Here is a 16,448-nt window from a genome sequence, read left to right as displayed (position 1 = left end):
AAAAATATACTTTAAATGGTCATTTTCAATGAAAAATGAAGAAAGGTTTCAATTTAGGAATTTTTTTTCCATCTCAGAAAAATGAATTGTATTGATAATACCCGCAGTCTCTGAAAAAATTGTTTTTACTATCTTCATGACCTCTACTTTAAAATTATATTAAATTAAATGTAGGTATCAGGGTTACTTTTAATAACTTTAAGTTTAAAATCAATTTTGACGTCATAATGAATGTTTTAGCACCTCATTTACTAGATCTTGACTTAAAAAGCACGGTATGTTTTATTTTATTATTAATATTTTTGATCAACAAAGTTTGAAGTGAGATGTATTTTTTTTTTTTTTTTGTTCTTGTCACCAAAAAAAAAAAAAAGCTGGAACAGGGCCGTAACTACCATTGAGGCAACGGAGGCAATTGCCACCTCTAGATTTTCATTTTTTTTGGGAATAAGAAACACAACACAAGCAGCTGGATCAAGATTGATCATTTATTTGTTTGATTATAGCCACCTGAGCAATTTTTCAGCTATCCAGTGAGTGTCACCATTACCTATGCTCGGCGTTCAGGGCCTTGGAGCAGAAAGGGATCTTTATCGTGACACACCTGCTGTGACACAGGACCTCGGTTTTTTCCGTCTCATCCGAGGGACTGTCCCATTCAGTTGCTTCTTACAATACGCCATATAAGTGAAATATTCTTGAGCGGGACTTAAAATTATAAACAATCTTACAACACGCAAGGGACGATGAGGACCTACTCTAAGTAACTCAGATCATTACGGGTCCCCATTCAGTCGCATTTTACGACACACACTCCCCATTCAGTCGCCCCTTACGACACACAGTCTTCATTCAGTCGCCCCTTACGACACACAGTCCCCATTCAGTTGCCTTTTACGACAGGCAAGGGGAACAAAGGGTAGACAAATAGGTAATATAATAAAGTGGTAAGCATTCTCAAAATCAAGGAAATGGTCCAAAATTGAGCCGTTTGAAGCAATTTTTTTGCGGGGGGCTTCGCACCCCCCCCCCATCTTTGGGGCTTCGATCGGCGGCCCCCAAACCCCCGCCTCCTCTATCTTTTACCCCTAGTTACGGCCCTGTGGAATGGAGGGGAACGTTCCCCGAGAAAGCATAACTGCTCTCCTTTTAAGAATTAAAACGGTGATTTCCGGAGATTTTACATATGGTGTTTCAGGTCTTTGCTTCTATAGCCATTTGCCTTTTACTTTAGTTGCAAATTAGGAAGAATTGAGATCAAATGCGCAATTTATTGTGTCAGTCAACGAAAAGAAATGTATGTATTTAACACACGGTGAAAGGAATGCACTGAAAAGTTCTTATTTTTTAAAAATACAGTGATTGATTGTACACCTTTTTACCATTCATTATTGAAGTAAACACAATTACAAGGACTTTCTATTTTTTGAGTCTGTAATTTGATGCAGGTATTTTATTCAAATTTGATAAAAATTATTTAAATGAATCCTTGATTAAAGATAAATTATGCAAAATCTTTTCAAATATTTGCTCTAAGCAAAGGAGATAAAATATAGTTGGACAGCGTTATTTTTACAAAGAAATTAGCATTTTGATTAGACATGATACATATTTATTGTCCCCCGTTACGCCCTCCTACATTTGACAACCTGCCTCCGCAATATGAGGACCACCTTTCTCTTCGTTTGTTGTTTTCTGTTTTGTTTACCCAGAAAGGTTTTGGTGTTTGTTCCTTTCCGTAGAGGTATGCCTTACGATTTCACACCTTTTCAACAATTTTTAATCAGAATCATAAAGGACTGCATGTATTTTCGTGATAAACATTTTTTTTTCTCTTGGTAATTTTTTGTGGCGTATAAAATTTGCTTTGCCCCTGCTGTATAAAACAATATAATTGAAAAAAAAATTAAAATTAGGAAGGAAAGGAATTTGAAGCTAATTTGTAAATAATAACTTTTTTTTATCTGATAGTAGGAGTAATTAATCACCAGTATTATAAGCAAAAATACAATAAATTTTAAATAATGATCATTTGGATTCACCATTAAAGTAAGCAATTTATAGAGAAATAAGAATGGTTTCTTAAAATCAGGAATTGGTAAATATTCTCTCTAAACAATACTAAACTTATTTCTGTTCGTTTTATTTCAGATGAACGTTTTTTTATCTTAAAGTTAATTTGAAATTTATACATGTATATTTCTCTAGGTCTGAAGTTAGTACTTTTATGAAAAATATGCTTTTATATCTGTACTCACTCTTATATATTCACGTTTATCATTTTACCCTATTTAAAATTGAATTCTTATCTTTTTTACTACTGTAACTTCAATTTTGCTTATTAAAGAAAAATAATGCAATGATTTAACAATTATTTAAGATATTTCTCGAGATCTTTGTAAATCAAGCGAGAATTATAAACATATATTCCTCCGAAAAGAATTTTAAATCCAATTTCTTTCTAAAAAAAATTTAAATTAAATTTCTTCCTACATAATTAAAGGCACATTTTCCTCCTAAGATAATTGTAAACCCAACCTTCCCCTAAGACCAAAATTAATTTCTGAAAATTTTCACACCATTTGAGAAATGCTCTAGCCTAAATGGAGGAAGAGGTTCTGAATACTTATGTTTATAATGTACATAGGAAATGTTTTAGATTGCTTAATCAATAAACATTTAATTCACCATCAGGATTTTGTTTTTTATGTAATGTGTTAAATCTACCATCGTCTGATTGGCCAACAGGTAAGGATTATTATACCCCCGCTTGAAAAGTGGGAGGGTATATAGTAATCGGTATTTCTGTCCGTCCGTCTGTTACGCTTTGGGGTAACCATCTCTTATCCGCAACTCCTCTCATACCACTGAAGGAAATTTAATGAAACTTTCACAGAATCTTCATTACATATTGCCATTGTGCACCTCCTATTTTACTTTATGATCTGACATATATTTTGGATTTTCCAGAGCAAAACATGGACACTGCCATTATATTCATATGGGAGGCGAGGGGTATCATTTAGTGAGCTCATTGCTCACAGTACCTCTAGTTTGAATTTTTGTTTACTTCAGGAAAAGTGGAAAATGTATTTTATACGGGGACTGTTAATAATGTCCTCCGTGCTCGAAAAAAAAAAGCATTTCTATTATTTAGCCTTAATGGTTTCACTTAAATATGCTTATGTCTGTAACATTTTTATCCAATTTCTGATTGTTTTAGACCACATTTTTGAGTATGGCCCTTCGTATATCGGAATATCATAGATCCTATGATTTCCTTGACTTGTTTCTTCTTTCTTGAAAGGTATTTTTCAAGTTTGGAAAATGAAACAAGTCAAAGGATGAACGATCTGGCGAATATTTTTGGTGTGACATAACATTAACATTCTGTTTATCCCCTAAACTCTTTTACCTTTATGGAGTGTGGGTTTGGACGCTGTCATGAAGAAATTTAATGTAGTGGATTCTGATTCTGGTTTTCATCATCTCAAAAGCCTTTTCATTTTTTTTTTTTTTTTTTTTTTGCTGAAAATTGCTTTCTAGACTTCTCTAGAAATTGAACCACCTCCCCAAATAAGGATTTGAACAACAAGACCACTAATATTTAATAAAATGGCGTATACAACTGTTTTTGTGATTTTGTAATTCTTTGCTCTTCTCAGATCTTGGCTGTTTTTGTCAAGAGCATCTTATTGTAAATTTGTTTTGAGGGTTAAGAGCAATGGATTCAAGTTTCACTATTTATTTTAATTAGAGACAAACGTGGATAACTTCAATTTTTGATTTTTTTAAAATAATTGTTGAAATATTCTTACACGCTGTCGTTTTCACCTTTTTTTTTCAAAACATAGCTTGACCATTGAGTACTAAGCTTTTTTACCGTCAAATGTTTATTTAAAACAGTGTAAACTGCCCCCAAAATAATGCTTGTCAATTTTGCTATGTGTCTTAAAGTCAATCAAACATCATTAGCGATAATTGTTGATTTTGGCAAACAGTACATTGGTTGTTGTAAGTCTTTGTCGCCAAGGACGGTACCCATTTTTGAGGCCCATTATATCATTTTCTTTTTTCGTGAATGTTCTTTGGTATTCTTAACGAGTTTTACAGCAGCTTTCATGTAGCATTTGATTTCACTCTAGTTTACTGATTCTTTACCATTCATTAGGTAACCTGAGTAAACTCAGGTGACCTAATGCTATCTGTTTTCGTCCGTCGTCGTGCGTTAACATTTGAACATTTTCAGCTTCTTCTCTGCAACCACTGAACTAATTTCAACCAAATTTGGCCTAAAGCATCTATGGGTGAAGGGGAACAAAAATTGTGAATTTTATGATCCCTGCCCCCCTGGGGCCTGAGGGGTGGGGCCAAAACCACTAAAATTAATGCAATCTTTAAAAATCTTCTTCTTTACTCCTGGACATCAAGCAGTCAAACTGTTTGCATGATTGTAATCAGCAATGAGTCCTCTACCAAAATTGTGAAATTCATGGCCCTGGGATCAGGGGTTCTAGTGCTAGGGCGGGGCTAAATAAGTAGGTAGTGAAAATGCATTATTTCTTTGAAAATCTTCTTCTCTGCTCCTGGGTATTAAATAAACCAACTAAGCACATAGTTATGATAAGCAAAAGTGCCACTACCAAAATTGTGAATTTTATGGCCCCAGGGTCAGGGGTTCTGGTGTTAGGGCGGGGCTGTATTGATTATATAGTGAAAATACATTAATTCTTTGAAAATCTTATTCTCTGCTCCTGGGTATCAAATAAACTAACTAAGTGCATAGTTATGATGAGCAAGAGTGCCACTACCAAAATTGTGATTTTTATGACCCCAGGGTCAGGGGTTCTGGTGTTAGGGCGGGGCTCTATTGATTATATAGTGAAAATACATTAATTCTTTGAAAATCTTCTTCTCTGCTCCTGGGTATTAAATAAACCAATTAAGTACATAGTTATGATGAGCAAGAGTGCCTCTACCAAAGTTATGAATTTTATGGCCCCAGGGTCAGGGGTTCTAGTGTTAAGGCGGGACTCTATAGATTATGTAGTGAAAATACATGAATTCTCTGAAAATCTTCTTCTCTGCTCCTGGGTATTAAATAAACTAAGTGCATAGTTATGATGAGCAAGAGTGCCTCTACCAAAATTGTGAATTTTATGGCCCCAGGGTCAGGGGTTCTGGTGTTAGGGCGGGGCTCTATTGATTATATAGTGAAAATACATGAATTCTTTGAAAATTTTCTTCTCTGCTCCAGGGTATTAAGCAGATGAACTACCTATATAGTTATGCTGGACAAGGGCCCATATCTTCCAGAATTGTGAATTTCAAGGCCCCAGGGTCAGGGGTACCATAGAAGGGGGGGGCTGTACTTATATACTGAAAATGAATGAATGGTTTGAAATCTGCTCCTTGGTATTAATCAAATATCAAGGCCTAAGGGTCAGGGGTTCATGTGTGGTAGGGGCACTACTGATTATTGCTGAATATTACTGATTAGTTGAAATGCATTTTTGTTCCCTTACCCTGCATATTGGTATTAAGTAAACAAACTAAGCAACTGCTAAGTGTATTGTTCTGATGATCAATGGTGCCTCTTTCAAAATTGTGAATGCCATAGCATCTGGCTTAAAACATAAATCAAATTCAATAACTGGAAAGTTGTTGCATAATGCTCAGGTGACCTATAAGGCCCATGGGCCTCTTGTTTTAAATGCAATGTCTCGAATAGCCCTTGTTGAAAAGCTGAAAAGTGGTCACATTAACTGTAATAAATTCATTAAAGATTCAATAATGAGAGAAAGTCAACCTAAATGTCATATGATTTCTATATTGTATCTTATGGAACTCAGGGTATTATTGAACAGCCCTCGTAATTAGCTAGGATATACGGTATAGCAAAGAATCACATTTCACACTCTCAAGGTTGCTGAAATATAATCAAAATCTCTCTGAATTTGAAAAATATGATTTTAAGACATATTTTAATATAAGTAATTTCTTTTCGACTTTAAAATCAAATAAATATACATGCTACAAGTTCTTACAGGAAGTTTATGGCCAACATCCCAAAGATCGGAGTGGCCTCCTTCTTCTTCAATAGACATTGGAGGTAAGAAATTTTCACTAAAAATATTTTCTATAACATATAATAATATATAAGATGAAAAATATGATTTTACGACATATTTTGATAAAAGAAATTTTTTTTTCGACTTTAAAATCAAATAAGTATACATCCTACAAATTCTTACAGGAAGTTTATGGTCAACATCCCAAAGATCGGAGTGGCCTCCTTCTTCTTCCATAGACATGGGAGGTAAGAAATTTTCACTAGAAAAAATATTTAAATACGAATATCCATACCTATAACGTAAATTAACTATACCAGTAAGAGTAGATCTATGTACAGCAAATGCTGAACATGTTGGTAAATATGTAATGATTATTATGAATATTTATAGCACTAATTGAAGCTTTCCGGAGGACAAAATTTGTCTGAAGATTAAAAAGAAAAAAAATGTCAGCTTTTTATGACAAGCCTTTTTGCTCTTTGTTCGGAAAATAAAATTTATTTTCAAATCACAGAGATATCTCTCATTTAAGAGAGACGTCTCTTAAAAAATAGAGATATCTCACAACTTAAAGAGTATCTCTTATTTTTGAGAGATATCTCTATGGGAAAAAGATATCTCTTTAACGTAGAGAGATATTTCTTTCACTTAGTGAGATATCTTTTCTGGTAACAAAGATATCTCTTCCACTTAAACAGATATCTCTTTCTCCTTGACATAGATCTCTTTTTACTTTGGTAGACATCTTTCAGGTTATAGAGATATCTCTCAAAGTGAAATAGATATCTTTTAAAAGCGTCCAAAAGATATATCCCTCAAGCGAAAAGAGATACCTGTATATTTATTGCAAAGATATATCTCTCTTATTTTTATTCAAATTGCGATTTTAATAACTTCTCCCTTTACCGGAAGTAAAATTTTTAATCACGGAAGTACATTAAAGTATTTTGAAAAATCGACATACTCGTGATATTCTAAATTATAGCTTTACTAAACATGATAAGTAATTCAGTGTTATCTTGATTTCAAACTAGTAATAGTTTATTACTTCATAAGCTGAGAAAATTTGGTTTATTGCGTTTGAGATTTTATGCTTACTTTCGTTTTCCTGAATATTAAATTTTTAGCCGGCTTATCAACGAAGTTGCCATTATTATTTGCTGTTTCAAACAAGGGACTTATAGCATGTTTGTCTACATAGTGTATATATCATTCTGGATATGACATGCTCAGTCTTTTTTCTCATAACAGCGAAATTATTCCAGAGACTTTACTTCCTGTTTCGCTTTCGTTTGAAAGGGGAGAGTTAATTATTTTATTCGCGTTACGCCCTCCTCCATTTGACAACCTGCCTCCGCAATATGAGGACCACCTTTCTCTTCGTTTGTTGTTTTCTGTTTTGTTTACCCGGGAAGGTTTTGGTGTTTGTTCCTTTCCGCAGAGGTATGCTTAAGATTTCACACCTTTTTCACAATTTTTAAACAGAAGAATAGAGGACTATTTTCGTGATCAACTTTTTTTTCTCTTGGTAATTTTCTGTGGCGTGTAAAATTTCCTTTGCCTTTGCTGTATAAAACAATATCATTGGATATCAGACTACGTAAAAAGAACATACTTAACGATAATATCATATTAAGAGTTTAGGAAGAATTAAATGTCATTATTACGGCAGCGAAACAAATCGCAACATGTATTCTCTTTGATTAGAGTGTCAAACAATTAAAGGACACAATTTGAAAAAAAAAAATTAAAAAATTCGGAAGGAAAGGAATTTGAAGCTAATTTGTAAATAATAACTTTTTTTATCAGATAGTAGGAGTAATTAATCACCAGTATTATAAGCAAAAATACAATAAATTTTAAATAATGATCATTTGGATTCACCATTGAAGTAAGCAATTTATAGAGAAATAAGAATGGGTTCTTAAAATCAGGAATTGGTAAATATTCTCTCTAAACAATACTAAACTTAATTCTGTTCGTTTTATTTCAGATGAACATTTTTTTATCTCAAAGTTTTTTTGAAATTTATATATTTCTCTAGGTCTGAAGTTAGTACTTTTGTGAAAAAATGTGCTTTTATATCTGTACTCACTCTTATATATTCACGTTTATCATTTTACCCTATTTAAAATTGAATTCTTATCTTTTTTACTACTGTTAACTTCAATTTTGCCAATTAAAGAAAAATAATGCAATGATTTAACAATTGTTTCAGGTATTTCTCGAGATCTTTGTAAATCAAGCGAGAATTATAAACATATTTTCCTCCTAAAAGAATTTTAAATCCAATTTCTTTCTAAAAAAATTTTAAATTAAATTTCTTCCTAGATAATTAAAGGCACATTTTCCTCCTAAGATAATTGTAAACCCAACTTTCCCCTAAGACCAAAATTAATTTCTGAAAATTTTCACACCATATGAGAAATGCTCTGGCCTAAATGGAGGAAGAGGTTCTGAATACTTATGTTTATAATGTACATAGGAAATGTTTTAGATTGCTTAATCAATAAACATTTAATTCACCATCAGGATTTTGTTTTTTATGTAATGTGTTAAATCTACCATCGTCTGATTGGCCAAAAGGTTAGGATTATTTTTTGAATTTTTGTTTACTTTAGGAAAAGTGGAAAATGTATTTTATACGAGGACTCCGTGTTCGAAAAAAAAAAAAACCAAAAGAAAAGCTTTTCAGTGATTCAGCCTTAATGGTTTCACTTAAACATGCTCATGTCTGTAACATTTTCATCCAATTTCTGATTGTTTTAGACCACATTTTTAAGTATGGCCCTTCGTATACTGGAATAACATAGATCCTATGATTTCCTTGACTTGTTTCTTCTTTCTGAAAGGTGTTTTTCAAGTTTGGAAAATGAAACAAGTCAAAGGATGAACGATCTGGCGAATATTTTTGGTGTGACATAACATTAACATTCTGTTTATCCCCTAAACCCTTTTACCTTTATGGAGTGTGGGTTTGGACGCTGTCATGAAGAAATTTAATTTAGTGGATTCTGATTCTGGTTTTATCATCTCAAAAACCTTTTGATTTTTTTTTTGCTAAAAATTGCTTTCTAGACTTCTCTAGAAATTGAACCGCCTCCCCGAATAAGGATTTGAACAACAAGACCACTAATATTTAATAAAATGGCGTATACAACTGTTTTTGTGATTTTGTAATTCTTTGCTCTTCTCAGACCTTGGCTGTTTTTGTCAAGAGCATCTTATTGTAAATTTGTTTTGAGGGTTAAGAGCAATGGATTCAAGTTTCACTATTTGTTTTAATTAGAGACAAACGTGGATAACTTCAATTTTTGATTTTTTAAAAAATAATTGTTGAGATATTCTTACACGCTGTCGTTTTCACTCTTTTTTATCAAAACATAGGGTGACCATTGAGTACTAAGCTTTTTTACCGTCAAATGTTTATTTAAAACAGTGTAAACTGCCCCCCAAATAATGCTTGTCAATTTTGCTATGTGTCTTAAAGTCAATCAAACATCATTAGCGATAATTGTTGATTTTGGCAAACAGTACATTGGTTGTTGTAAGTCTTTGTCGCCAAGGACGGAACCCATTTTTGACGCCCATTATATCATTTTTACGAGTTGATGGTATTTACGAGTTGATGGTATCAACTCATGTTATGTTACTGGTAAGGGATTTCCAATGTATCTAAACTAATCACATTTTCGATTGAGTATTTTGCGTACAGGTTCTTGTATAATATTGGCTTAATTACAATATTCTTGATCTACGGAATAATAATATGTTATCTGATTTGCTTTGAAGTGTTATAAACTTGAATATTTTTTATTTATTTTTTTGGAATTTTGTTTTGATTTTTAAGTCAATAGTAAATTTTTTCTATTATAAGTCAGTAATTAATAACTTGAAATCAGATTTTGAAAGAAAATTTACAAAATTAAATATTGTACAAACCAGGTTATTTTTACAAGACTGACGTCTTAGTGGTATATAAATAAACTAATCCTTGCGCTGATCCAGTATGCTAATGAACAGAGCAATTTTCCCCCGATAACTAGTGATGAAGTGCCTAACACATAACCAACACTACCAATGTTTGTAAACAAAGCAAGAAACACCTAATAAAGATGGTCGAAGTAAATCAAATATTAATCTTAAAGGGAAGAAATGAGCTGTACCAGTTGATAAAATATTTTTATACCCCCCGCTTGAAAAGCGGGAGGGTATATAGTAATCGTTAATTCCGTCCGTCTGTACGTCTGTCCGTCCGTCCGTCTGTCCGTCCGTCCTTCCGTCTGTCCGTCCGTCCGTCCGTTACGCTTTGGGGTACCCATCTCTTATCCGCAACTCCTCTCATACCACTCAATGAAATTTGATGAAACTTTCACAGAATCTTTATTACATATTGCCATTGTGCACCTCCTATTTTACTTTTTGATCTGACATATATTTTGGATTTTCCAGAGCAAAACATGGACACTGCCATTTTATTCATATGGGAGGCGGGGGGTATCATTTAGTGAGCCCATTGCTCACAGTACCTCTAGTTTTATGTAAATGTTATTACTTCATGTGAAAACAATAAAAGAACCAGCTGTCTTCCACAATTTAGATCTGTATCACAGCAGGGGTGCGTTCAACAGTGTATCGGCTAACCTAGCCGCTAAGTAGTAGATATCTATCTCTGTTGAACGGACAGCTAACCTAGCTGCTAAATGTTAGATTTTGAATAAAAAATATATCAGTAAAAACTTATTACTGGGTTAAATAAAGTTTATTTCAGGCGAAAATATGTATTTAAATTTACATTTGACTCACTTAAATATAGGAAATAACTCTCCTTTTTCTAAAAATCTTGAATGCTGCGAATTTGTAACCAAGGAAACCATCTTGGATTTGGGACACAGCATTAAATATTTATGCTAGCTCTCCATACGTAGCAGCTAGGTTAGCTCTCCGTTCAAGAGCGTAGCTTTACGTAGCGGCTATGTAGCAGCTACGCTGTTGAACGCACCCCAAGTTTTATATACAGTAAAGGTCACTTAACATGCCTGTGATTCTTATCTCATTAATTGTCGGCGCTACTCTGGAAATATCTATATTATTTAAAGGAAAAATCATTTGTGTTTATTTATTTAAAAGAGTTTGAAAATGTAGCACAAAAAAGGGATAATAATTTGTAAATTCTCAATCAATACTATTGAATAGTTCGGAAAAAATAGAATTTAAGGTACAATAAAAAATTTATTTAAAATAAAAAAAAAAACCTCTTAATTTAAATAAAATTGAATGAATATATCCGATTGTTAAAATATTGCTTATCCAGGTAAACACAGGTAAGTTTACCTGTACCCCTTAGAGGGCCCCTTAATTGAGTGTGATAATTACTTGTTGTTTTTTCCAAGTAGCCATTCGGGGAACACACCCCTTTACTATATCCAGCTGTGTCTTACTATCAGATGCTGATAGACAGTAAAAAATAATAACAAAAAAAAAAAGATTAAATCGGGTGGTATTCAAAAATAAGATGTGAAATGTTTTTATAAATGTGAATCAAGAGACAGAAAAATCAAATATACATGTATATTCAAAAGTAGAAAGATTATGTAAACGATTAATATACCATGTCATTGTGATAAATTTTTAATCTTCAGACAAAAAGCCAAAAGGAATTGAAATATTAATCGTGATAAATTTATCAATGAAAGTCATGTAAATGAATTACAAGAGTTAAATTGAAAGAAATGTAATATATTACATGTACATATCAATTGAAGTCAGGTAGATATATTTCAAGAGTGACTAAACCAAACGAAAAAACATAAAATTAAAATGTTCATTTCAGTTAAAAGTTAAAATCAGTTGAATTTTAAGAGCAGCTAAATCTGGAGAATTGGAGTATTTATTTTGCATATCAAAGATCATTCAAGTCAAGGAGTTAAATTTCAAGAGTGGCTAAATCAAGAAAATATCAAATATACATGCAAATTTTGAATGACGTGGAGCTGAATTTCAATAACCATAATAAAAAAAATCAAGAATTTTGAATTTTGTAATATGCATATCAATGAAAATACAGGATTTAGAATTTAACAGTGGATCAATCACGAGAAATGAAACATATTGATGTGCACTGAAATTGTCAAATTATTTGTCAATTTATGAAAATAGTGAAATATTTGATGTGCAAATTAATGATCTTTTTCATTTGTGCTCTTTCAAAGTTATAATTCCCTACTTGTAATATTGTTGAAGGTTGGTCCTCTTAGTTTGAAAAATTTGTGTGAAAAGCTGCTTTATTTATTTTTTCATCATAGCACATAACACACATAACCCAAATATGGATCAGAGACCTCAACTCATTTAACATGTACATGTATGGCGCAGTAGTTAGAGCGTCAGCTCTAGAGTCGCGAAGTAAGTAGTTGATCTATACATTGTGCGCTCAAATCCCACTATGGGACGTGGCGATCTGTCCTTTAGATGAGACCGTATAAATCGAGGTTTTGTGACGCAGTAGTTGATGGCATGAAAAAAGATCCATCACTGATCGATGGCCGTAAAGTGCCGAATATAAGGCAAAATTTGCAGCTCTACACTGGCAAGTGGTGGGGTTAGAGTCATATGAGTAAAAATTCTCCAGAGGGATGTTAAACAACATACAAACAATACCATCAACTCGTAGCAGTACTCTCAGTACTTTGATTTTTTTTTCGTGAATGTTTCTTTGGGATTCTTAACGAGTTTTACAGCAGCTTTCATGTAGCGTTTAATTTCACTCTAGTTTACTGATTCTTTACCATTCATTTTAAATGCAATGTCTCGAATAGCCCTTGTTGAAAAGCTGAAAAGTGGTCACATTAACTGTAATAAATTCATTATAGATTCAATCATGAGAGAAAGTCAACCTAAATGTCATATATTTTCTATATTGTATCTTATGGAACTCAGGACATTATTGAACAGCCCTCGTAATTAGCTAGGATATACGGTATACCAAAGAATCACATTTCACACTCTCAAGGTTGCTGAAATATAATCAAAATCTCTATGAATTTGAAAAATATGATTTTACGACATATTTTTATATAAGTAATTTCTTTTCGACTTTAAAATCAAATAAATATACATGCTACAAATTCTTACAGGAAGTTTATGGCCAACATCCCAAAGATCGGAGTGGCCTCCTTCTTCTTCAATAGACATTGGAGGTAAGAAATTTTCACTAAAAATATTTTCTATAACATATAATAATATAAAAGATGAAAAATATGATTTTACGACATATTTTAATAAAAGTAATTACTTTTCGACTTGAAAATCAAATAAGTATACATCCTACAAATTCTTACAGGAAGTTTATGGCCAACATCCCAAAGATCGGAGTGGCCTCCTTCTTCTTCCATAGACATGGGAGGTAAGAAATTTTCACTAGAAAAAATATTTAAATAAGAATATCCATACCTATAACGTAAATTAACTATACCAGTAAGAGTAGATCTATGTACAGCAAATGCTGAACATGTTGGTAAATATGTAATGATTATTATGAATATTTATAGCACTAATTGAAGCTTTCCGGAGGACAAAATTAGTCTGAAGATTGAAAAGAAAAAGATTAAGTCAGCTTTTTATGACAAGCCCTTTTGCTATTTATTCGGAAAATAAAATCTATTTTCAAATTTAAAAAATAGAGATATCTTACAACTTAAAGAGATATATCTCTTATTTTTGAGAGATATCTCTATGAGAAAAAGATATCTCTTTAACGTAGAGAGATATTTCTTTCACTTAGTGAGATATCTCTTCCACTTAAACAGATATCTCTTTCTCCTTGACATATATCTCTTTTACTTTGGGAGACATCTTTCCAAGTTATAGAGATATCTCTCAAAGTGAAAGAGATATCTTTTAAAAGTGTCCAAAAGAGATATCCCTCAAGCGAAAAGAGATATCTGTATATTTATTGCAAAAATATATCTCTCTTATTATTATTCAAATTGCATTTTTAATAACTTCTCCCTTTACCGGAAGTAAAATTTTTAATCACGGAAGTACATTAAAGTATTTTGAAAATTCGACATATTCGTGATATTCTACATTATAGCTTTACTAAACATGATAAGTAATTCAGTGTTGTCTTGATTTCAAACTAGTAATAGTTGATTACTTCATAAGCTGAGAAAATTTGGTTTATTGCGTTTGAGATTTTATGCTTACTTTCGTTTTCCTGAATATTAAACTTTTACCAGGCTTATCAACGAAGTTAATTGCCATTATTATTTGCTGTTTCAAACAAGGGACTTATAGCATGTTTGTCTACATAGTGCATATATCATTCTGGATATGACATGCTCAGTCTTTTTTCTCATAACAGCGAAATTATTCCAGAGACTTTACTTCTTGTTTCGCTTTCCTTTGAGAGGGGAGAGTTAATTATTTTATTCAAGGATAACTGGAATAGAGAGTTCTCTTTCATTAAGAGAAATCTTTACCTTAGAAAGACACCGCTTTTTGAAAATCTGAAGAGATATCTCTCTTACAAGAAAAATATCTCTTTTAACATAGTTGAAGAGAATTCTCTCTCGCTTGAAGAAAATTCTCTCTCGCTTAAAGAGGTATCTCACTAGCTTATAAGGATATTTCTCTAGCTTTTAAAGATATATCTCTAAGTAAAAGATATTTCTCTCTTACAAAAAAATGTCTGTTGTTTAAAGAGATATCTCTCTGAGGTATAAAGATACCTATATTAGTCAAAGAGTTATCTCTATGCTAAAAAGAGATCTCTCTTATTGAAAGATTTTTTTTTATTTCACGAATAAATTGTAAAAGGACTTGCCATAGCTTTTTGCGAATTGATAGAATAATCTTTTGTGTAATTAGGTTGGGTGATTGAAATTTACGTACAGTTATTGATTTCATATAAACTACAAACAATACAAAAGCATGTATCTCTGGAAATTGCAGAGTTGGCCATGGGATCAGGTGTCTAAGACAGATAAGCGTCTCCTGTTAACCGGTCACACCTGCCATGAATCTTATGTACTGAACAAGTAGACGGAGCATCCCGTAGTTAAATACTACAAATTTTAGATAAGACATGACATTTTATTTGAAACAAGTCACCTAAAATACAAAACAGTGATAGGTCCTTCTCACATTTATAGAGTTTACAAGATGCTGGAATTAAATAGGCTGTTGAAATCGCTGTAACATCAATTTACATGTGTGTAGCCTGCCTCAGTTAAAAATTTTGATCTTACTCGGAGCATGCTCATCAGTAGCGAATGAGTGAAAGACATACACATGTTATATGTAGGTTATAGCAGAATATTACTAGATAAATAAGGCAAGTTGACGATGGAAACACTGTCATCTCTTTTGTCATGCAATTTAGTTGTTAATTGGCCAAATTCATCCTTGTGTTGGATATCCTTTTTGTCTGATATGTTTGATAACATATTTTAGATAAATGTTTTTTCCCAAATTTGACTACGAAGTACTCCGTATATCTGAATCATTGCAAAGAGCTCACTGCAGGTGTAACATGCCAACGGATGCTTAGCTTGCATTTTACCCTGACCCCAAGATTTCCCTGAAATCGTACCTTATGCACTTTTAACAGACCAGCTGTCTCGTTCAACGAAATCAAAGTCATTGGAATTAAATATTTAGGCAATTTCAGAAATATAAACTAATGAAAAAATATTTAAAATATCATGCAGGAATTTGTCGTTATTTCAAAACTTTGAAAAAGAGTTTCATTCCCATCCTTCAACCCAAATTTTCAAATATTAAATATTCAAAAATTCTCATACAAGCTGAGAAATGCTCTGAAATAAATAAGGAAGAGGGTGTGGAGAGGTTAATTGTTGAAATTCAAGTTTACAATCTTACTCGAGAGCAAGATATTAAACACGAATTAGATTATTTTTTGAATCATTTAAGTCAACTTTGTGCAATGTAAAAGAATGTTTCTGATTTTCTCGTGAATAAATTTACACTAAAATTACACCATAAGGATTTTTGTTTTTACAGATAATGTCTTGGGTCTACCATCGTCTGATTCGTCAACAGGTTAGAGTTGTATGATTTTTTTTCACTAAGAAAACTAGAGCACTTAATTTTATTAGCTTGATTACGGGGACAGATGGAAAGAAACGGTGAGATATGACCAATCAACCACTTTGCATATTGTGAAACAATTTCTTTTTTCTCATCACTGAAAGTATTTGGAAGATTACTTAAAGACCATTATTTTCATACTGTGAACAGATTTTTCTTTTTAACCCGATCATATCAAAGAGTACACTTCGGGTGAGATTAAATCTGTGATGCTTTTAGATCGAGTTTTACCTCACTGTATTCAAATTTATAGATCGATGC

General features: G+C 32.4%; 1 protein-coding gene across 1 annotated transcript; it reads left to right on the top strand.

Moving 5' to 3' along the window:
• Positions 1–1,610: 1,610 nt before the first annotated feature.
• On the top strand, positions 1,611–16,144 carry LOC134233000 (uncharacterized). The gene is made up of 6 exons (XM_062714994.1): positions 1,611–1,744; positions 6,050–6,112; positions 6,257–6,319; positions 13,211–13,273; positions 13,417–13,479; positions 16,101–16,144. The coding sequence occupies exons 1-6, from the start codon at positions 1,663–1,665 to the stop codon at positions 16,142–16,144; spliced, it is 378 nt and encodes a 125-aa protein (XP_062570978.1). The 5' UTR covers positions 1,611–1,662.
• Positions 16,145–16,448: the final 304 nt, after the last annotated feature.

The sequence above is a fragment of the Saccostrea cucullata genome, unplaced genomic scaffold (genome assembly GCF_032062105.1).
Source record: "Saccostrea cucullata isolate Sc308-1 unplaced genomic scaffold, CSIRO_AGI_Scuc_v1 ctg1011, whole genome shotgun sequence".
In the NCBI taxonomy this organism is placed as follows: Eukaryota; Metazoa; Mollusca; class Bivalvia; order Ostreida; family Ostreidae; genus Saccostrea; species Saccostrea cuccullata.
Note: the sequence above shows the minus strand (reverse complement) of the source record. Positions and strands in the feature narration are given on the sequence as shown.